Below are 24,692 nucleotides of genomic sequence, written 5' to 3'. Positions count from 1 at the left end.
GGCTGTCTGCATCTCTACACCTCATCATAACTAATACTAAACATTGTCCGCTGTCTTAGTAAAACAGTAAAGTGTGAGCCCGTTTATAAGTATTCACGATTATACGACCCTTTAGTATAAATTACGTTCTCGTTACCACAAAATATTCGTCTAAGCATGTTGTAAAAGTAGCGTATGGGATTCATCGTAAAACAACAACTACCTCTCAATGCAGTCTTGTATAGCGACATTCATACCAAAAGTTGCTTTAGTGTTTGGCGATGGTTTAACATTTTCTTTACGAACACTACCTGTTAAGGCGTAAGTGCCTGCCGTTACTGGTACCATTTTATGAGGATGTCCATAAATATGGTATAATATGCTCGCTTGTCTATAAATACCATGTTTATGAAGAGAACTTCGATTAGGGTAGGCCATAAGTAAGTAACATACGAGCTAAGAGTTACGAGTATATTTGTATAGTAAAGCAAGATTACCTACCTACCTACCTACATTAGGTTACTACTTATAGATTTAGTATACCTATTATTGTTATTTGAGACTCGATAAAAAAATCTGACACAATTGGCGTCGTAACTGCTCAATTGATGAAAAGTACACAACCGGTACAATTACGAGTATTTCCTAGGTTGCTTGACCGACATTTCGATGCGTATCTCCAGTCGTTGACATTACCAATACTATTACAGTAGCTTCCAATTACCTAAATCAACCATATCAGATTCGGTAAGATTAATCTTTTATATCCCAGATACTTACACAATTGGAGTACTTGCGTATTTTTTTTTGTCTAAATTGATAGCTTTAAACTCAACGGAAGTAGGCCTATTATTGAATAACTAGTCAAAGTTTTTGAAAAGCAAAGACGGCTGGTGTAATTTAAAACGGCTGACAGCGTGTAATCATAATGCATTGTAATGTACGAATTCAGTCTGACAAAAAGCTGACCAGCCCGTTACAACGCGGCTACCGTAATGATAAAAGTAAACAAAATCACTGTGCTACTTGCATCTTATTGCTTTCATTTTTTGATTATCTCGTTTTGTAAAGTCAAATCATTAGGCTTTTTGCTTGTTTCTCATAGGTTAAGAAAGCGAAAGGGCAATTTAATCAACAATCATTTTGCAAATCCCATTTTTGATATGCAAACGTCACGAAATTTGCATCTTTAATTGAATTTATTCGCATTACTAAATTTGCATTGCATTTGATTGAAACATATAGGTAAGAATCTCGTAATAGCCATCATTCATGCAAATCGTTTGGGCAATTGATCCGCTTAATGACGGTTACTGATAGCCATTGATCTCAATTAATGCGTCATCTGCCAGAGTTACGCAACGTTGCAGCCATAATGAAATATTCAAGAAAAGATTTTAAACAATCGTTCGTATGCGTTGTCCGTTTTGCCATGACGCAAGACGGTGGCAAAACGCCCGGAGCCTGGGTTGCCTCACAACCCTTTCGATCGCTATCTCACTCGTGTATTTTGTCATATCATGTGTGATATTTGATATGGTGTCTAATTCGTACTGATTCATATTAGGCTATACTAGTCAAATTAATAGACCGAGAAAACGCTTTGTGGTTATGGCACATTCTTATATTTAAACTTATCTGATTCTTTGTCATATTAACGTGACATTCAAATATTGATTTATATTAGATAAGAGCCACGATTTCCAGGTTAAGGTTGACTTTTCGTCCACGAAATTATAATAGATTAGCAGTCACAAGCATTTCTATGGAGTGTGCCAATTGTGTGTATAGTAGGAGATCCCACATATATTATGGTCGACTTCACCAATCTGTCTGACGGATGAAACTATGAACATATGAAAGAAAATATGTTCCAGAACATAAATAAATAGGGTTGCCTAAAGAAATATGGACAAGGCTATTTTTAAGAAATTTTTGAAAAAAAAAATTTTTTCGGCATATTTCACCGATTTGTCTGACGAACGAAATAAGATTCAATGGAAAGTATACAACTTGTACAGCATAAATCAACTAGGTTGCCTATCTTTTTCCGGTCACTATTATGTGGTTGCCGTGTTTAAAGAGGTGATTTTATATCGATAATTGCACTCATCTGTCTGACGCTTGAATTATACATCAAAATGATGGTAAATTTATTGCAAGTACAATGGTATAGGGTTGCCTGCGAAAATCTGGTCACAAATAAGGGTTGCCAGGCTTTTAATTAAAATAAGAAGGGAAGACTTTTAGCGATAACTCATAAACGGCTTAATTGATCAAGTTTGTTTTAATTTTATTTGATTGAGTCTTTTAAGCACTATTTTCATGATTTTTTTTATATTTTTTGGACACATTTTTCAAAAGTTAGAAAGGAAAACCTTTTTTTTGCTTTCTAAACGATTATTTCCGAAATGATTCACTTTATCAAGAAATGTTGTTTAAAGACCCCTATTTATTTTAAAAGGCCTATCCAACGAAACCACACACTATAAGGTTGAAACGATAAAAAAATTGTCACACACATTTTGTTTCTTTCAAAGCGAGTATTTCCGTAAATATTCACTTTATCAAAAAATGTTCTTCTAAAACCCCTATTCATTTTGAAAGACCTTTCCAACAACATCCCACATCATAGGGTTGACACGAAAAAAAAAAATCCGCACGTACATTTTGTTTCTTTCGAGGCGATTATTTCCTAAAATATTTACTTTATCAAAAAATGTTTTCTAAAAAACCGTATTTATTTCAAAAGACCTATCCAACGACATGTCACACTATAGGGTTGAAGCGAAAAAAATGGTCACATACATTTTTTTTCTTTTTTTTCGTTTGATATCTATGTTGTAAGATGTCATTTAATATGAGTTTTAAAATCAATAGGGTTTTTCAAAAAAACATTTTTTTTGATAAAGTGAATATTTTAGGAAATATTCGCCTCGAAAGAAACAAAATGTACGTGTGATTTTTTTTTTCGTGTCTACCCTATGGTGTGGGATGTTGTTGAAAAGGTCTTTCAAAATGAATAGGGGTTTTAGAAGAACATTTTTTGATAAAATGAATATTTTCGGAAATAATCGCTTTGAAAGAAACAAAATCTGTGTGACAATTTTTTTATTGTTTCAGCCTTATAGTGTGGGGTGTCGTTGGCTAGGCCTTTCAAAATAAATAGGGGTCTTTAAACAATATTTCTTGATAAAGTGAATCATTTCGGAAATAATCGTTTAGAAAGAAAAATAAAAGGTTTTTCCTTCTAACTTTTGAACCATGTGTCCAAAAAATATAAAAAAAATCATGGAAATAGTGCTTAAAAAGCTCAATCAAATAAAATTAAAACAAACTTGATCCGAAGCCGCTTATGAGTTATCGCTACAAGTCTTCCCTTCTTATTTTAATTAAAAGCCTGGCAACCCTTATTTGTGACCTGATTTTCGCAGGCAACCCTATACCATTGTATTTGCAATAAAATTCCCATCATTTTGATGTATAATGTAACCGTCAGACAGATGAGTGCAAATATCGATATAAAAACACCTCTTTAAACACGGCAACCACATAATAGTGACCGGAAAAAGATAGGCAACCTAGTTGATTTATGTTGTACAAGTTGTATACTTTCCATTGAAACTTATTTCGTTCGTCAGACAAATCGGTGATATTTTCCGAAAAAAACTTTTTCAAAAATTTATTAAAAATAGCCTTGACCATATTTCTTTAGGCAACCCTATTTATTTATGTTCTGGAACATATTTTCTTTCATATTTTCATAGTTTCATCCGCCAGACAGATTGGTGAAGGTCGACCATATGTGGGATCTCCTACTAGTAAGACTGTAAGTATACACAATTAATCACCCCTTATAATAGTGGTTTAGTGTAGCTAGATATTATCCAATTATTCCTGGTTTGGTTATTGGTAATAAATAATCAAGTTTTTGTTTTTTATAACTTCTGTCATCATCTATTCTGTTCTGTTTAATTGCTAGTTTCAACACCATCTTATATGGCATGTTCAACGACTTTAAACCGGGCTCTGGTTGTTTCACTTCGTTAAGACCATTGTCTACGGCTATTTATTGGACTATACGTATTGTATTATGTCGCAAGCTTGATTTTCAATTGATACTTCCTAGTTTGGCGAACGGGGGCATTAAATAAGCCAAAGTAGTAGAGCTGTGTATTAACTGCAACTTTGTATGTATGTATTTTAAAATGCGTCATATATGTACAAAGTGGAAGTTATCCACCTATTCGAGATACTATTAACTTATATACCTATAGGTGTAAAACTGATTACTAGCTAAGTTTCGTTCAAATTCACTATAAGTCAGAAGTAGGTAAAGTTTCAATATACCTAATAGCTATGTATACCAGAATTAGTGTTATACCCGTGGACAAAATATAATTTTGAGACAGGTTGCACCACGCGATCAACCAACTGATAAACGTAAAATACGGCGGAGACAGCTGTCATCCTCATCCCCTGTAGAGCCACGATGTCATCGACAGATGGTTTATTGCAACCGACTATGTAAGATCACACAGTACATCTTATTTAAAAAATCCAATAGTTAGAAGCCAAACCAGACATGTACTTATTAAAAAAAGAGGCACTTGACTTAAATGTGATCTGTTTTTTGTCGCAAAACCAACATTTGGTGGACTACATAAATTACATTTGACTACGGTCGACAATATAAAATCTTTGAATACTTAGCAAAACACGTGCCGTTCCAGCGCCATAAAATGAAAATAAAAAGTACACCGAAAAAGCCTTAAGAACAATTAAGCCTTAGGAGCCATAACTTTTAAAAGCAAAGCCGTAAGAGCGAAAGAGCAATCGTCAGTATATTGTTAAACTTATTCTTTTGAATTCGAAATATTTTCTTTTCAGATTTAAGTAGGTACATATATGTATCCTTATTTAGCATTTCCCAACTAACATTTGCATGCAATTGTCTGTTAGGTCGAAAACATAACGTTGTTTACATCCATATTTGGTATTGCACTTCAAACCTTAACTACCTTTGGCATGTTGTTATTAAGAAGTATTCATATTTAATATGTTTTTTAACTAAATAAGTTACCTTCAAAACATGTTATTTCCATTTTATCTTCTTGTAACCGTGGTAATATCAATGTATTATTTTGCAAAGTATTTCGTATAACAGTCCAAATTAATGTCCAATTCGTATCTTATCAGGACATGACAGTGTCAAAATTCTTGTTAGTGTCTTTTTCTTTATTGCATGCGGTATTAATATTAATTTTATTGCGATAATACAGTGTGTCAATTTATTTTGGCTCCAATGTTTATTGTTCATATTCTTTTAAACAATTCTTTAGAAATTGAAGCAACCACAATTTTTTCAACATAGTTCCGAATTTTTTTCTTCTAATTATATTTTTGCCCTAGTTACCTACACATATAAATGACAATGCAGATTGATTTCAAGAGTTCGTTCATTTAAAAACGAGGAAGGAAAATATTCATATATTAAACCCAATCTAAAACCTTTGTATGACTACTGCTCTACGCTGTGTAGTTCTAAGCGTAACCAGTACACATTAAAATGAAGTCGCTATGTAAGACAATAAAACTTAAATTCTCTTTATTATGGCAACCTCGAACATACAGCACGACTAAGAAAAGATAGCGATCGTGAAAAATTTCACCGCAGGCGGGGCCCTCGGTCCCGGAACTTTCTACGAAAAATTATTCAACAAATAAAAGTAAAAGTTAATAATTGCATACGACCCAAACTGGATAGTCGTGTTGCAGACGATAGAGGGCGTGTCGAAGGGCCCGAATTCGAAACTATTGAAGGTATAGACAACTTTCAATAGGAACTTGTAGAACTATAATTTATGCGCATGCGGTAATGCGCGTGAGAGTATTTTAAACTAGGCTTAGGCTCTTTATTACAATTACAATGTGGAATTTTTGTGTTCGAACAGCTTATAAGACAAAGTAAGAACGTAAAAAAAAATGTGTTGAACGCCGAATAAGAGAGAGATGGTCTGGATACCTTGAACATTTATAACTGTAAAGTACCTTATAATGTTAAAATTATAATATGTACATATAGCGATTTGATGAAATTATAAGTGTAAAAACTTTTTTATAACGAATTTTGTACAAAAATATTTCAGAACTTTTAACACAAACATGATAAAGACTTTAATTTCCATTAAGGTTAAATTGATTAGTATAAATTTACAAAATATGTATGCAATCTCGTTGACGTATGCATTTCCTAAGTAGGTTATCTTATCAAGCAAAATATTTATCCTTCGACTTCATGAACGAATTTCTTTTGGCACTGAAGAATTCCCGCCATAGAAGGGCCCCAAAAATCGATCCATCAAAACACGATGCGGCCTGACAAAAACAGAACCGGCTCCTCGGAGCAACAGCCGGCATGCGGCCTACACCCAAGGTCGTCGGTGTACCGCTTTACAATATTCTTATTCTTTTTTGTACCACCTTTCTTCGTTTCTACATCCAAAACGTCTTTAGCAACCTGGTAACGACCCTATAGTATTTAACCTTATCTGTATCCCATTTGGGTTTTATTTTTAATGGATCTATAGTGAAATTCCAAAGGTCGGGGCATGTGTTATGCTCTTTTTTTCCAAATGTTTTTTTATTCATGCATGACGGTCCGAAATGATAGGTTCAATCCCGACTCGCAATTTTTTGCTTTCGCGTTGTCTGTATCTCGATCCTCGAGTTCAATTTCAATACACTATTTGTTTTCTCAATTGCGTCTTTGATTCTATTTATTCTAATTGTACGAGATACAATTTAAGTCGAATTACCGTGTTGGTTGTTTTTGTAGATGTTGTGAAGAATTTGGTCATTTCATTATCATGAAACCTATCGAGTAGTTTAGTAATGACAGGTTAGTTTGACATTTCATGGCGTGGCCAACCGATCATGAAATGATTGCCACGTCATGATATGATCAATTCTAAGATGTGGCCACGACATAGATACATTTATTTATTGCTTTTGGCATAATTACCTAGTGTGATAAGTTTCCCAAATTTTATTTAACAAGATGGTACCTGCATATTTCTTAAAGAGTTGCATAAATCAAATGTTGAGGGTATCCGACCAAAGGGTTATCAGACTACCAAGGTTATAGATCTAAAGAATACCGCGGATGTTTCTATAGATTTCCGTATCCACACGTTTCTAGGAACAGGGCCAAAGTTGCGCATTTATTAACATATTGGTCTTTTGCATGATTTGGAATCGTACATAAATTAAGTTAATAATTATAGCATACACACTTATACCCATATGTAAAAGTACAAATAATATAGTTACTTAAATGTCTAAGGCATTCTGTGTTATACAACCTATGTAGTATAAAATTTACGTTGTTATTCGTATAACCAAGGTCTCTCAAATCTTATCTTCGTAAGAATATTCTTGAATCCTAAGGAATTTCCGCTTTAAATAGTCGTTTAAGTTACGAGCACCCTTTCGTTATACAATATCCTGGCCAGCCAGCTGTCGCAAGGCTCTGGTTTCGTCATTGGTATTGGATACCAGATACCAAATACCGCCAGAGACGACATGTGGTTCCATTTTAGGCATTTACCACACCTAGGCTGAGGGAATGTTGAACCCAATATTTGTCTGATTTTGCTTGGTAGATATACTTATGTAGAGATTCCATCCATAGACAGTGTATATAGTTGTAGAAGAAACAATCCGTTTTAGGTGTGTATCTACAGTAAAGGTTATTTTAAAATATTCAAATAATACAATTCCTTCCAACAGTTCCAACCTAAGGGGCTGTCCATAAATTACGTCATCGATTTTTGACGATTTTGGACCCCCCCTCCCTATAATCATCCAAAAATCATGCATCAAATGACCCCATTTCCTCCTACTTCATGCTACCGTCATCCGATGTCCAGACCCCCCCCCCCTAATTTCAAATGACGTAATTTATGAATAGCCCCTAAGTTCTAACATACACCAGTTAGGTAAGTAGTAGGTGTTATTGAGAAAGGAAAATAACTATAATGGAAAAGATAGTCGTTATGTTTATACGCAAGTTATCTTTAAATGTAAATTTTGTAACTTATTTATGCAAATATTGTAGCTTAAAAAGCTTTACGTAAATATTTAAGTATTTATATGCAAAGAAGGTTACACTGCAATGCGTTTAAATTGCAATCTTTGGCCAAATGTTTGTAGGCACTAGGGCCCAATGTTTGTACATTTGTGCGTTCCCGCAAACATAATAATTATGTGGAAGTTTCGCAAGCTATTCGGAATGTAGGATACTTCTTTATTTGGCGTGGCTTGAAGCCGGGTGCTGGTTGCTATGGCATCCTCCGCTCAGACCGTGAGTGTAACCGTTTTCGATTCTTTTATTTTTCAATTTATTACACTAATGGAAAACGAGCTCGAGGTCGATTTCTTATCTAATAGACTGATCAAGTATAGAAGTCATCTTACTCTAATTGCTACCTGATGTATAAAGTTAGGATGGGTAAAGTTGATGGGGTTGGGGCTAAATCTTATTATTGGTACCTAGTTAGTCATGAAACTCATGAATGAAAGAACAGAAGAGAGGTTTTCCGATTTTTGTCAAATTTTCCCGTTAAAAAAAGATTTTTTTAACATTTACAAGATTTATTCACAGGATAAGCAGATGCTTATCCTGTGAATTAAGTAAAAAAATATGTTTATAACGAGCCAGGCCTTTGGTGCGTGTGGTGCTCCTGCTCGAAACAGGTCGAAGTTAGTCGACCGGATTTCGACGTGAATTTACGTGAGGGACCTGCTACATATTTTAATATGTCCAGTTATAGTAGGTAGGTATTTTATTTAAAAAAAGAAGACTTCTTTGTTCCAATTGAAAGTTCCCCTGATCTGACGTAGACTAATACCTAAGACACAGATTCGCATATAACCATATTCAACAGTAACAGACGTCGGAAAAATTTTAATCACAGAAAATGTTAGTTTGCGATAATTGTATGCGTGAACGTAAACCAGATGCCATACTTTACGACTTGATATAAAATTCCGCAATGATTGAGACTGCGAACGACAGCAGCAAATATTATCTTAGAACAAAGACAAATAAATAATAAAGGACAATATACGTACAAAGTCTCCTTCTCTTCTTCCTCATTGTTGCAGATCATTCCATATCCTTGTGACTCCCCCTTGTCACAACATATCACATTTTCTTGACCCATTGCACACCTCACATAGTTTTAAATAAGTGTACAGTAACATAAACAAAGACAATACATAATAATTATGCATATTCGTCGCATGCTGCACTGGATCGTTGGATAGACTGGATAGAAATGGACTCTATTTCCCGTATTATTATAGATATAGCTCTAGCACGCAATTGTTCAGTATTTGTGGACTTTTTTGCTCAGGAAAAAATAAGTTGAAGCGTAATTTAAGTATTGCATGACCGTGTGCTAAAATTGCACACTATATGGTAAATACATACTTAAATCTCAAACAGGACACGTTGTACACTTCTTTTATTATTTTACGTATAAGTATGTATGAACAAGTTATTAGTTAATTTCCTGTGTTTGCAAACTTTTATTTAGAATGGAGCTATTTTGTGACCTACCTATAGTACACTATAGGTAGGTATTAACATGGCTAGTATACTTTATTATTTCCAACGAGATATACTTATGTATGCACTTTTAAAATTTGTTAAACAACAGGTATACGAGACATTAAAACATACATATCTGTGAACATTTTGTTTGCTTACTCATAATTCTCAGGTAACTTTATTCAATATTAGTGCAAATAAACATTCCTAGAAATGCTATTGAAAGTGACTACCTTCTAATGTTACGCAAATCTTTACTTAGCTAATTAAACATATGGAAGCGCGGGAAACTCCGTGGCAAACACTTTCTTTACCTACGTTTAGAAAAGGACCTTTTATCATGTACAGTCAGCTGCCGAGATCATTGCCCCCTTCTGCATAGAAATTTGTTGGCAGGGTGGTAAACTATCCCTGCACCTAACTGAACTATAAAGAAAACGCCCCGACGTTTGACATATTAATTTAAATTATTTCCATGAACACTGTTACTATTACTATAAAAAGCCATTAAAGTTTCAAAGTGTTTCATGAAGAGAGTGTCGAAGAAGTTTATCTTAGATTCAAATTTTCTTTTTAATCCCCATTACGGCCAGCATAAGTAGTTGTTTCTTAACACCATATCATATAGGACATTCTTTCTTTTTTTTTTTTTACACAAATTGACTAAGCCCCACGGTAAGCTCAAGAAGGTTTGTGTTGTGGGTACTCAGACAACGATATATATAATATATAAATACTTAAATACATAGAAAACAACCATGACTCAGGAACAAATATCTGTATCATCATACAAATAAATGCCCTTACCAGGATTCGAACCCGGAACCATCGGCTTCATAGGCAGGGTCACTACCCACTAGGCCAGACCGGTCGCCAATCATATGACTTCATTTTTGTTTGAACATGGATGCATTGTCATACCATATTCATGTTCATAATGTGTAGAACCCGTTTCAAAAGCTAGAATTTCCAAGTAAAAAAGGTCATTTTCCCAAAATTGGTATTTTAATCCACGCGTATGCCACGAACGGTTATTTATTTATTAACGGCCACGTGACAAGTTGTGACAACATACTCGTAGGTGTGACAACATTATTACTGTATGTTATAGTCATGTCTAAACAGGGCTGTTGGTGTGAATGCATTGTAGCATACAACAAAGATAATTACAATTAGGTCTAAACAATAACACACATCTGGTGTCACTGTACCTACAGTCAGCTAAATAAATATACATACTTGTACCAACAGAATACAGAAAGCCTCACCCGCGCCTTTATACCACTAAGATACCAAGAAGATAGGAGACTCGAATCTCAACATTCTCAACTCGTCAAGCAACTAAGCAGTTATTGTGATCGCGAGCAACGGTTTCAAGGAACCCATTCTAAGCAGACTAAAACTTTTATACCTCGTTCATTAAATCTGGAATCTTTGCGGAACCCTATTTCAAGGTAGCTATAGCCCAGTTTAGAATGGCCACGTACGAGGTGCGTCTAAAAGAGTAGATTATAGAAAAAGCCCGTCAACTGCCGCCATCTTGGAGCGTGCGCGTACCGTTACACGCTTTTTGCGTGTGCTGTCCCGCTTGTGCTTTAGAATACACATTAGGGTTAGAAAATGGACAAGGTCAAAGGTGCCTACAGGAACGGAAACGTACTCCCTTTGTTCATAATGGTTTGGCTTGGCCAGCAAGTTTAAAGAGTACACGCGGAAGGTTAGGTTACCCGGAAACTTTTTTCTGATAGGCGTGATAATAACCTGCGAGATTTAACTATGGCCAAAAAAAATGTATACAGACTCCAAGAAAGGTAAAACAAAAAAAAGCTTGGTAAAACGGTCTTTAATAAAAGATTTTTTTTTTATAATAGGTGCCCGCATGAATAGAACTTTTCAATAAGCTGTAAAATCACTAGCGCCAAAACTACCACGAAAAAGACATGCAGTAATTTATGGTATCTTTACATGCCTACACGTGGCCAGTAACCTTTAGGATTTCCTGTGCTGTCAATTACATAAATTCACGAATAAGGGCATCGTTTTCTCCTCAACCCTTTGTCTAGCAATGACCCAGAAAACTTCGTATCAATTCTAAACTCTAAATGCTTAGTGATACGGTTGCGAGTGTAAGCCATTTCATAGTTATCTCTAGTGTCGTAAGCGTAGAAAGTGTCCCATTTGTAGGGTGGATGTGGTTTGGGTTTTTATTGGGACAGTCTCCGTTTTGTGTGGTTTTACTCTCAGTGTGAGGTCTTATTTTGTTCATTCATGACATTACACGCTTCAAAAATAATTATTATTAACGAAAAAATTATGATCTAAATACAATAGGTATATATGTATACTATGTATAATATGTAGGTAATAAAAGCACCAGCACGAATGCATTTTATATTTATCTTGCGCACAATTTCAGTTTGTCGCTATTTAGCTGGCTATTAGTATAATGGAGTCGAAATAAATACCTAATTAGGTGATCACGGAACGCATAAAACAAAGAACAAGTTTTTTGTCAGGAACATTGATATTTTTGTATACTTGGATAATTTATAAATGTATATCACCGTATTATTTAATATTGCCTGCCACTATCTCTATCTCTACCCTAGGCGACCATTTTTAGGGCATAACGGTTATTAATGGCCTTATAACTTTTTGTATACCTAAGTTAAATATCGAACATAGGTACCTAAGATGTTTATAGGCGCTCAGGTATGTAATATGGCAAGAAAATATCCCATTATTGGTTTAACAATAATGACGGTATTTGGTTAATTTTGGCTAGGGTTTCATTTAAACACAAGTTTTAAGTACATACCTATTCAGATTTTTTAAGTGCACGTATATTTTTTTGTATAAGTATTGATTACTAGAATAAGACATGCTAACCTAACCTAACCCTACCATATTTTTTTATGGAACACGTGTTTGCTAGTAAAATACTTTTATAGTATATAGCTGTAAAACTTGAAATCCCAAATCTAATAAAATACTTTTAGAATTAGTATTTTTACTCGATTATTAAAACAACATCCAGAACTCTGTAATACCGTGGTTGTATGCACGCGGAAACAAATGTACTTTTTTTTAGATTTATATATTTACAAATAGTTTTAGACACCTAATTGCCAAAATAAAATAAATTGCAAAACAATTAAACATAACGCGATCGAAGAACAATTGTTATCTCACGCTCAGTCTCCAGCGCGCCGCGCCGCCGAACGGTCGCGTCTCACAATACCGGCTATATCGTCGTGACATACCCGAACTATTGTGAACGCTGCAGTGACGAAGTGAAATATTCCGGTAATAACACCTTTCTTTCTTAGAAACATTATATAAGCGCCAACAATCTGTTAGAGGATTGGTCGAGTATCATAGTTACAACAAATCTCAGAATGACAGTGGTTAAATAAGTGCTTGACTTGTCGAGAACGCTCTAAGTTCCACGTAATCTTGGTGATTGTATGTTTTGATACTTTTGATATCTTCTCGTGTTTTACTGGATTTAGTAATGGCATTGTTACTTACATGTGTGTATTTAACACTGAATAAGTTTCAAGGTCTCTTTCCCTTTTAAAAACAAGAATACCTTGTTATTTTTACGCCAGCGATTTTTACCTGAACATTCATAAATCGGACGCATTAAGTTTATTGTATGGTATAGTAAAAAAAGCATTACCGACCAGGTATCTACCTACCTTTTTCCTTCCTAGGTATTGTAAGTATGTGTTGAGCGGTAGGATTTGTAAGACATTTTTGAATGAATTGTTTCTATATTTTAACTTAAAATAAATAATACATTTGTTTAGATCATTCCTGATTGGCCTTATTTGAACATGTTTTGGGAATTCATACAACATGCGTTCACTAAATACGAAGTGCACATACTTAGTACCGGTAGGGTGTCCCAATTTTTGGCATCCAATAGATTTTTTTTTAATTAACGGTAACACGCTGCAGCAGAAGTTTTTTCTGCAATTGTTGTAAAACGGGTTGTTTTACAACACAATACAGGATAAACGTATTTTTGTAAAATAGTAAGACATTTTAAAACTAAACACACATTTAATTGCAAACAAAGTTTATTTGTTTATCTGTCCGTATCTTTTTATTTTATCACATAGGTATTTAAATATATATTAATAAAGTATTTTTGTTCCAGGTACAGAGCCAGTAGTGATTGATATGTGCTAGTGCTGTGACGTGTTGAAGTTTTAGTTTATGATGTGAACAGTTGTCAGTGAGTGACTATGCCGTCTGACAGTGGCTCCACTTGGTCGCCGCCGGCCTCTAACAGCGAGAGGAGATTGAGTAACTCTTCAGATGGCAGCGCCGGCAGTGGATATTCTAAGGCTGTAAGTACCTTTTACTTACCCTGATAAATTTGTGAACTTAAAGCATGTATTGTTTCATCTTTCTCCGTAAAGTAGGTACTCGTAACGAACCCATAGAGCTATCACGGGATCAACGCTTGAACACGTACAGGCATTGTTTGTTTTGTTATAAAACTTCATTATATCCCTAATATAACTGAATACGGTCGCCAATTCTAACAGGATAGGTATAAGCGCAGTTCAAAATAGTATAAATAAAGCAATTAAAATAGGTAAATACAATAAATAACAGGTGGTGATTTTTTATCTCGAACTAAGTACTGATTTAGTTCGATTTCGATAGCTCTCAATTGAATTTTAATAACATGGAACACACGGGTGCAGGCAGGTAGATATTTCTGCTACCTGCCAGTCCTGCTGCTTTATATTAGATGATGCAAGATTATGGCTAGGTTTTCCTGTTGCTTTTATTTTACTAGCTACTGCCCCCGACTTTACCTGCGTGAAATTATGATTTCCGTGATAAAGACTAGCATATTACCTACATCTAAATCGGTTCCGAGGTTTAGGCGTGAAGAGGTGCCATAAACAGAGTTAGTTTCGCATTTATAATATTAGTAGGGTAGGTAATTATAAATATCCTGATTAAAAATAGAATTATGCATTGTTTGTAAATAAAAACATTACAAAATCTGTATTAAAAAAGATTATAGTACTTATAGGTAACTATTTCACTTTTAAAACAATGAAACGAAAAAAAGTGTTTTAATAAGTTACTTTACTTTATACATAAAATATAACAATATTGTAATATTTATTTATTGTATGATGTTAATTTCATTTTTATGTTATTTAAATAATAATAATGTTAGTATACAGGGAGGAAAATGGGCACTGTGTAGGTATGTATGAAAAAAAATTATTTGTTGCAATGTTGCAAAACCAATTATTTAGTCAGAGTTTTTCATCTAAGTAATATTTACTGTCACACTTAGGTATTTGATTACTTACCATGTATAAAAATAGCACATAGGTACCACCTAATTTGTATGTCACTGTCACCTACAATAAGTAAGCTACACATTTTGCAGGATATACCTAATATTGTTATATGTGTGGTGTGAGCGTCTAATACATCGATAGTCGATGCTAATAGAGGATGCTGTCGATTAATCTCTATTAGAACTTGTAACGGACGAGCCAAAGGAACTTGGATCTTAAGGAGATAGAAATACATTATTTGAAGGGCTTATTACGTTGTAGAATATCCTAGATTTTAGATTCTCACGGCAATGAGTCATTGAAAACAGTATGCGTTATGAATATTGATAGGTGGATCATGTGTCATTTGTCTACCGCATTACTTATACATATATGGGTTATCTGTTATCTATACTGCCTTAGTAACTAACTGTTAGTTACCTACAATAAATTATTGACTATTTTTACGTTTATTTATAAAAAGAGGGTATATACAAGAGGGTATAGCGGATAAAGATATCACAATAAAATTATTGATTGCAAAAAAAAATGCCCGTCCTATTTTTAACTTAAATTCAGGTCACCTTACATTTCACAAATGAAAATCTAGAATCTCATTACTGCGTCACTATTCCAAGAATCGCATCGACACGACAGTCCAAAAAGGTTAAAAACAATACGGTAACATTTTTCACTTTACCTAATTCACAGTAGGTATTCACACTAAAAGTTAAAACTCAACTTGCTTATACCGGGTGTGGCCTGTAACACGAGCAAATAATTAAAACATAGATTGTACTCCTCAAACGGTGACACTTTTGTTCAACAACTTTTAAACATTATGAAGTATTTAGACTCCCTATTTTTCATACAAAATAAATATTATCTTCAATGGACGCCATCGCCACGCCATATCATTGTGATTGACGTTGCTTGTCACGCCTTAAACATAATAAAATTCGCAATACATTGCGTCTTAGAATAAACTTTAAAGTGTATTAAAAATCAAACCACAAGTTATTTTTTAAAGTCGCTGAACAAATGTTGGTCAGTATGAGGAGTACAGCCTACAGTTTAATTTTTTGCTCAATATTACAGGCCACACCCGGTATAGCTTGCGTGTAATTTCATTAGGTTCAACTTCTTAGTCAAAGAATTCAATAAATACCTACAGTGGAAACTGGATAAGTGGAACCTGGGTTAGTGGAAAACCTCTTTAAGTGGACACAAGTTCTCGGTTCCAGTCCCTTGGCAACGAATTACCTCTATAAGTGGAATTTTGGGACCTCTATAAACGGAATCCATTTTTTCGAAAATTTCTTATTTTTACCTCTGTAACTGGAAGCAGCCGTCTCCGAAACCTCTATGAGTGGAATAGCTCGGCGTTATAAAAATTTGTATTTTTATTAAACCGTCACAAGGAGGGTAGTTTGTTTCGTTCATTATGGTTCGTGTTTTAACTATACGTATTTTGTATGAGATCACACATCGTTCAGTTTTTTTTGCATTAAAGTACAATCGGTACATTGATTTATTTAACCATACTGGTTTCTCGTGCATAAATAAATATTAGGAGTGATTTAGTTTTTGTAATTTTGAAAATTGTATACGAGTAGGTACTGTGGATTATTTACAGTATTGCTTTTTTTAAAGTCAGGATTACATACCTATTTTTGTTAATACATACATACCTACATACATATTTAATAAAAGATGATTATTTAAGTCTTGATCATACCATACGTGACCTCTATAAGCGACATTACTAGCATCCACAACCTCTGTTAGCGAGAGCCTCTGTAAGTGAGAAAATGTTTTATTTGAACCTGGTTTAGTGGAAAACTGGATAAATGGAAAACCTGGATAAGCGGGACTAAACAGCCGGTCCCTTGCGATTCCACTTATCCAGTTTCCACTGTATTAGGTATTTATTGAATTCTTTTTGTTTGTCTAGAGATGGATCCATGGGCCACCATATACAGGGTGATTCAGGAGACGTGTGCTGGACTAACACTGCGTATTTCGTAAATTATAAGCAACTGTTTCGGTGTTAGTGAGGTTAACGTTAATTTTCTAGTCGCGTTGAAATAAAGTTATTAATTTATTTACGACATGCACGGTCACCGGTCACCCTAAAATTGAATACTAAACTACCGATATTCTGTGTCAAATTGAATGTCATCACTGTCATCACGGTCTGGTTACTTTTGAAAACTCGTATCTCACTCAAGTTTGACAGTTTATTTTCTTCGTAATCAAAATGCTGTCATTACGGTTAAAGAAGTTTTATGTTTAGTAATTAGGTCTTGTGGGGTGACCATGATTGTAGAGTATTAAAATGCCCGCACCAAGAAGTTAAAAAATAGGAAAAAGTGTGGTTGTTTCACCTAAATACGACTGTGATCGATCAATTATCAGTTACTGAGTGTGCAGGATTAGTCTTGCTCACGTCTCATGAATCACCCTGTATATTCTATCAGGTATTTGTAAATGCTTTTTTTTTATTCAAATAGACTCTACTATGTTAATAGGCACTTTGACGGCTTGGTTATACACAAAATGTTAAAATATGGAGAAAAAAATGCAATTATTCAGTCATATATCACACCATAAAAGCAGTACTTAAATACTTAATATTCTATGTAACCTAAAACAAGCTAATCTATCGTGATTGCACAATATTTTAGATCATAAAATTCTACCTTGTAGCCTTGTACATTCCATTTAAGTAGTAGGTATGAGTATTATAGCGAGTTATAATACTACCCATAAAAACGTTATTAACTACAAGAAGCAATTTGTCAACCATTGAACCAATCAGAATGTCTATAGTACCTACCTAGTTTTATCTCGTTATCTTTCAAAAGATCTCGTGCTCTTATCAACCGATTGATTAAACCAATTGAACTTGTTTAAAATGGGCCAACACTGTCGAATAAGTTTGTCTTTTATGGCGATTATTTTATCTCATAATTAGTAATCCAGCGGGCTTAGCAAGGTTATATCATATTGCGCGTGGAATCTACTGTCGTCTTTTAACGATAGTCGTATTTTTATCGTTTTGCTGAACATGGTTACGGGCTACGATAAGAATACCACGTCGATATCGTATAAAGTTATCCACTATCATTCGTAAGTGACCACGATTGTCTATGCCTAGAGTTTATGAAAAATCCATGTAATGCCTGGCTTTATTAAAATTTCGGACGTGTGTCGGACGATGTTTGAAAACGAATAGTTAGTTTTATTACTACACTTCCAAATTGAAAAATGTTTAAATGAGTGACAGCTTTATACAAATTGACTTACATTATAACATACACGGATAATCGTGTTTTCTCAACTGACAATTCACTTGACATTGACAAGCATCGCGTACGCGCATGATTCAGTGAATTTAGTGAAAATACAAACCAAGTCGAAGAAAAATACTGATTTGCTGTGTAAACTAAAGGAAATGCCACCCAAAATGTAAGTTTCTCTAATTTATTTATAGAAAAAGTTATAGTTCGTTTGATCATTAACTGGTTTTGTCATGAATATGTTTAATTTCAGTCGATGCTTCGGCGCACAAGAAAATGCTAGCCAAATATATAACTCAGCATCCCCTGTTCGCCTACACCTACAGGGAGATTCATGAGCCTCTCGGAACCCAGAAATACAAAATGCAATGCTGCACAGTGCACACAAGTTCTAAGATCTAGAAGAAAGGATTGAAGATGTAAGTACACCTTTCTTAAACTAAAATCATGAAAAGTTTCTGGTGCCTTTTAATATTATTGACACTTAATATCTATTTCTTCTCATTCTATCTATTATGTTCTACTAAGTGACAAAAGTTTGTTAAAAACCTGTTCTATCACTACTATAATTGCAGGAAGTTGATTTGACAACAATGATGTGTAAAAGTTACACTACAACACTACCTATGCATACATTTATTCACACTGCATAAAAAGTGCATACTTAAGGGTTCTAACAAATATTAAAATCTTTGAAACCCGTAGACCTCACTTTAAAAACTTATATATATTTTTACTCTGTTTGTATATTCTAGAAGCTGGTTTTGTAGCAAGAATAAAAGTTTATTGAAAAAGAAAAAGACACACTTTATGCCATAAATCTAAGACATAAAGATAAAATATTATTAATAAGTATTTAGTTTTTATGCCCGTTCCGGATGTCCCGCTCACTTAAACTTTAAGTCCTTCCTCTTCATAACCGTTTTATGTATGATTGTTTTGCCGTTCAGGCAACCTATCTATGGAATGCACTCCCTCTACCTGTAAGACAAGCCCCAAGAAAATTTGTTTTTTGAGTAGTCATGCTCGGTAGTTATCTGCTAAATGTCTCGTCTAGTGTCTATCATCCCATATACATATTAGTACATTTATTTTTATAACATATATGTATGTTTATGTTAGTATGTATATCTAAGATATACCTACTGCATTTGCTTTTTGATTGGTTTTTGCACCAACCTTTAGTGTTTATATGTGACGTCCCACGGGTAAAGGTACCTTATGGCGGTTGGCGCTTACGCTATTAACTATTAACGCCGCTCCAATATTATTGCGGCGCTATGCGACGTAAGCGCCAGCCGCCATAAGGTACCTTTTGCCGTGGAACGTCACATATTTGTTTCTATGGTTGACTAGTAGGTGATAGATAATGCCTTTTGGCATTAAGTTCGCCATTTTTACGTAATTCTATATTTTTGTGCAATAAAGTTTATAAATTAAATAAATAAAGTAGCCATACCCACAAGTAACTTACAAATTCCCTGCAAGAGTTAGGTCGGCGCCCCACTGCTGCGCACGCTATGTACACGACCCACATTCCTATACAAAATTTCGTGGGCTTGCCCACGGTTTGTATTAAAACGTGGGCCGTGGATGTAGCGTGCGCAGCAGTGGGGCGCCGGCCTTATTCAATACAAATAAATTGTATTAGTACCTATTCTACTAAGATTATAAAATAATATAATACCTACTCGTACAATATTCTTACTTATAACATGTAGGTAATATAGGAATACTAGGAACAGTTATGTTAGCACTAAAGCTGGCCATATACATTTGACAGCTAAGTTTGCCCCACTTCCCGATTTCCGATTGAGCTGAAATTTTGCATAAAGCCTGACAACAGTTTATTTAACCCTGAGATAGTATCGCTGCAAACAGCTTACGTATGGCAATAATGTGCGTACGTCATGTATAGTCGGGGTAGTGAGCATTGGCTTCATGTTGATACTCGAATTATGTCAAAACATTGCTTACAGAGAATTCGATTCTTTCAATTTACCTATTCGTCAAAATCTGATTCTAACTATTCAATATTTATATATTCTTCGTTTTCTGACTCTGACGAAGTCTGATTTTCATCAGATGTTGTGTCGCTTTCAGGACCACTAACCTCGATTATAAAACGTTCAGTCTCCAATTCGATTATAGGATTTTTATCATCGATCTACATAAACCTTAAATGAAATATTAAAGTTTAAACCAAACAACTAACCAGTTCAATAAAACCGCACTATAAAATGTCAATACCGGTCATGTCAACAACCAACTTTAAAACATTGTTTATTGGAATGCTATGTAATCCTTCGTCCTCTTTAAGCTGTAAGTATTTGATTGCATTCACTACAATTTTTTTCGCATCTTTGGTCATTTTTTTGGCATTTTTGTGAAAAAACCGTTTATATTTGAATATATTCGTAGATATTTTCCGTTTGTTTACATCGGTGACATTCGATGACATCCAACGTTCGTTGTCAAAGAGTACTTGTTGCCAGTAAAAGAAATTAGTACCATTGAAAATCCGCAAAATGGCGAGGGTCAAATAAACTGTTGTCAGGCTTTACATAACAATATGTGACGTTCCACGGCAAAAGGTACCTTATGGCGGCTGGCGCTTACGTCGCATAGCGCCGCAATAATATTAGAGCGGCGTTAATAATAGCGTAAGCGCCAACCGCCATAAGGTACCTTTTGCCGTGGGACGTCACATATGTAAATCGGATGACAATTGCAATATTATGATGACATGGAGCTGATCTGATGATGGAGACATGAGGTGGCCGTGGGAACACTGTGATAAAACAACGCAAACTAATTGTGCTTGGTGTTGTTAGAATGGACTCATGGAGTATTAGTTGCCTGTTGAAAGAAAAGTACAGTCAGCGATAAAAGCTTGTACCAAAAATTATATTTTTGCCAAAAACTTATTTATATTGTTAGGGCTTGGGAGTAGAAGCTGGTTTCTTTACTGCTGGCAGCTGGAATATTTTTTTTGTGTTTGGTAAAGTGGTCTATTGTACCTATACCTGACTATGGGAATTATTTTAGCAGCCTATGTATGTGTGTGGGTATGTTTGTGTCGTATATTACCCTAGCATAGAATATCTGAGATACATTTTGATAAATAAGGTGTTCGTTGGTTTGTTTTTATGACGCAAGTGGTACAGAACTACACTTGATACATAATACAACTTTAATAACGGATAAATAATTACTAGAACAAAATTCAATTTATTTTCAATCAATAATTTGGACAACTGTAACAAAAAAATCCCCCTGGCTTAAAAACGAGAGCTTTCTAAAAGTGACATTAATTTCACATAATTTGCCAATGAACCGCTGTAAGTACTAGCCTGCGCCTGACCTCATCTAATATAATTTGTTTCTGTTTCAGTCATAACATATTGGAGGCTTGAAAGTGCACATACCCATAGATTGGACGTTAAGCTCAACGAGACCATGCGATGCATCTCAGGCACTATCCGATCTACAACCGCCACTGGCTGCCGGCATTGAGTCACATTGCCCCTCCTCACATCCGACGACTCAAGGCGTTGAAGAGGGAGGCTGAGAATATCACGAATAACCCCACAATGCCTGTCCACGAGGAATTCTGCCGCCCGACTGCCCGCCGACCCTGTGCTACAGCTGGGAGCCTGAGCAGCTTTAATATTTCGGATAGGTGGATAGCGGAATGGTCAGCTTCGGCAGCTCGGAGTTGCTGTATATCTGACCCAACTAAAAAACCAAAAGGGTTTGACCTTCCTCGGAAAATCTGGTGCCGCCTGAGAACCGGACATGGCCGCTGCAATTCAGCCACACAAATGGAGATAGACGGCTTTCCCACTTTGCGAATGCAGAATGCAGACCACTTAGCATATCTTCCAACGCTGCCCACTCCACTCCTCCTACACTCCTCCTCCACTCCTGGGCCTGTTGAGGACCTGAAGACCGTGACACCTGACTTGGTTGCTTGGCTTGGCAACCTCAAGGCTACACTCTGAATGCCCTCATCAGTTTATGATATGAAATGAAATCACTTTATTGGAGCATTCCACGAGCTGTCCCGTACAAACGCATTTTATTTCCTGTGTTGCGACTTTTTTTTTCGCCATTTAAAGCAAGCGATTAATTTTCCGTGCATGTTTGACCATTTGTCATAGAAAAGGAAACTCTTATACCTGCAAATCTCCAGAAAATCTGCATTTCTACGGGACAAACGGTAGACAATTGCATGGAATGCTCCATTGCCAAAACATGATAAGTTGATGGTAGAAAAAATATTAGGAATACAAACCATATACCTACATATAAATTCTATGTTAAGTATGTACTAAGTTATTCTAGGTTAAGTACTAACTTATTGTCTACTCTATACATAGGTAATTACATTTAGCAAGACATGTTGGCCGTGGGTACCAAGCTCAGCATGTGCTAGACTGGCGTCCAGCGCTGGTTTTCAGTTTGGCCCCTTTTTGTTGGAGGTCTGAGAGGAATGTTGATCTTTTCTGCGCCGTTAAGCATTCTATTTATATTGGAAACGAAACTTATAGATGAGCAGTTATGAAATAGCAATAATACAATAATATGGATATCAAATAAAAGCTAGTGAGAAGACCATTCCAAAAATATATATATGTGTCATACCTATCCACAAATAAAACAACAAACAACCTTTTCAGTTCATTAGTATTATCATTAAGCGTTTTACAACGTAAGTTAGGCCGTCGAATCAGACAGAATGGTAAGGGCCCCCGCTCAGTGGCGAAACTGGGGGGGGGGGGGGGCACGTGCCCCGGGCGCCGTCCAAGGGGGGGCGCCAAAATGGGCTAAAGACTACCTCTCCGCCTTGCCAAAGGCAGCAGGGAAACTTTTGTCAGTCGTATTTACCACCACTGTGAAGTGTGAAATGCGGATGGTAATCTGGCCCACAGCGCAAAAGAGAAAGACGATCTTTTAGGAACTCTTTTTGCATCGAACTCGACCTTGAAAGACGACGGTAGCGCCCTACCGCCCACCATCCCGTAGTGTGAATACTCTATGCCAGAAACTTCTATCAAGCAGAGGGATATTCGGCGGGAGTTGCTATGCTTTCGTTTTATAAGGCGAGCGGGCCAAGTGCTTCAGAGTTGTGTCCAGTGTTAGCGCGTCTTACGTTAGGGGTCTCCTGTCGAAGTTACCATCTTATGGACTGTCTAATAGACTACCTATTATGCAAGTGGATCGCTAGCCCTTTGTCCGGCAGGCGCATATGAGCCGTAGTTGACGGAACCTGCTTCAATAGCTGCTGCTGCATATCTGTGACATGTTGTCTATCGACGACATTCATCGATATGTGGACTACTGAGGCTTCCTATACACTATACAGGATGGCTAAAAAATAACTACATTCCCGTTGCCAGGGAGGTTTTGGGATTATACTGAGTAACTTTTGCTACGGGACCAACCTCGAAATCGCGAAAAAAATAGTTTACCCTCCCATAGAAATTGGACCAGCCAAAATGTATGAAACAGCCAAATTTTTTTTCGCGACTTAGGGGTTGGTCCCATTTCGTTTCGGAGAGGGGGGGGGGGGGGGAGGCGCAAATTTGGTGCCTGCCCCGGGCGCCATATGACGTTCCTGGTACAAAAGCTGTTCATACTTCATAGTAATCCAGCGATAAAGCTGCTGGCATGATGGGCACTTTCACACCGGGTACGGCAGCCAATGATTTATTTGTACACCTACATTTAATGTGTAAATAAACTTTGTTTAATTTTTTGGCAATAGTTGTTTTATTTACACATTTATAATATTCTCTCTCAACCATCTCAGAAATTCTATGACGTGGTGAGGAAAGCGATGGACCGGAATCGATGGCGAGAGTGTGTTCGTGCCCGAACAAAACCCACCAACCACGATCATCAGTCATGATGGATGCGACCAAGAAGAAGAATATTCTCTCTAGCACAGAGCCGAAATTGTTAACTTATCTATAGAGTTTAGTAAACAAAAAAGACTTGACAACACCACAAGTGACGAGAATTGTCATTCTTGATGGAATTTAACATAGTTTTTAATATTCAACATTAGTTATTGGCGTATTGAGTCTGACCGCAGTTATAGTCACTAAAGTAGACTTATTAGCATAATAGAGCATTTAGGAATATTCTTATTTGACCTTTTCACCGCCAGACTCACTAGACGCGTCGTTAAGACGCGTCTTTTCATACAAACGTAGTCCACATTTTTCTCTCTGGATAATAACATTAAATATTTTGATACAATTTGTTGTATATCATATCAACATCAACTACAGCCATGCCCCTACGTTTGTTCTTTTTTTTTAATTTTTAATTATTATAAGAGTTAGAAGCATTTAAAAAATTGTATGTAATCTGTCTTCCGCTCCTAATTTTTACAATAATCAAAAAATCGAACGTAGGGGCATAGCTATATGGTTAATATACATTAAATTATGTAAAAATATTTTCCAT

At 35.7% G+C, this 24,692-nt stretch overlaps 1 protein-coding gene across 1 annotated transcript in view; it reads left to right on the top strand.

Moving 5' to 3' along the window:
* Nucleotides 1-12,781: 12,781 nt before the first annotated feature.
* LOC134796395 (uncharacterized) overlaps nt 12,782-24,692 on the top strand; it is a 108,721-nt gene continuing 96,810 nt past the window's right edge. Inside the window, exons 1-2 of the mRNA XM_063768596.1 lie at nt 12,782-12,901; nt 13,761-13,953. Coding sequence (XP_063624666.1) covers nt 13,849-13,953 — 105 coding nt within the window. The 5' untranslated portion in view covers nt 12,782-12,901; nt 13,761-13,848. The remainder of the gene's footprint in view (nt 12,902-13,760; nt 13,954-24,692) is intronic.

This window comes from Cydia splendana, chromosome 1, assembly GCF_910591565.1.
Source record: "Cydia splendana chromosome 1, ilCydSple1.2, whole genome shotgun sequence".
Lineage (NCBI taxonomy): Eukaryota > Metazoa > Arthropoda > Insecta > Lepidoptera > Tortricidae > Cydia > Cydia splendana.
This window is presented reverse-complemented; position numbering and strand designations above follow the sequence as displayed.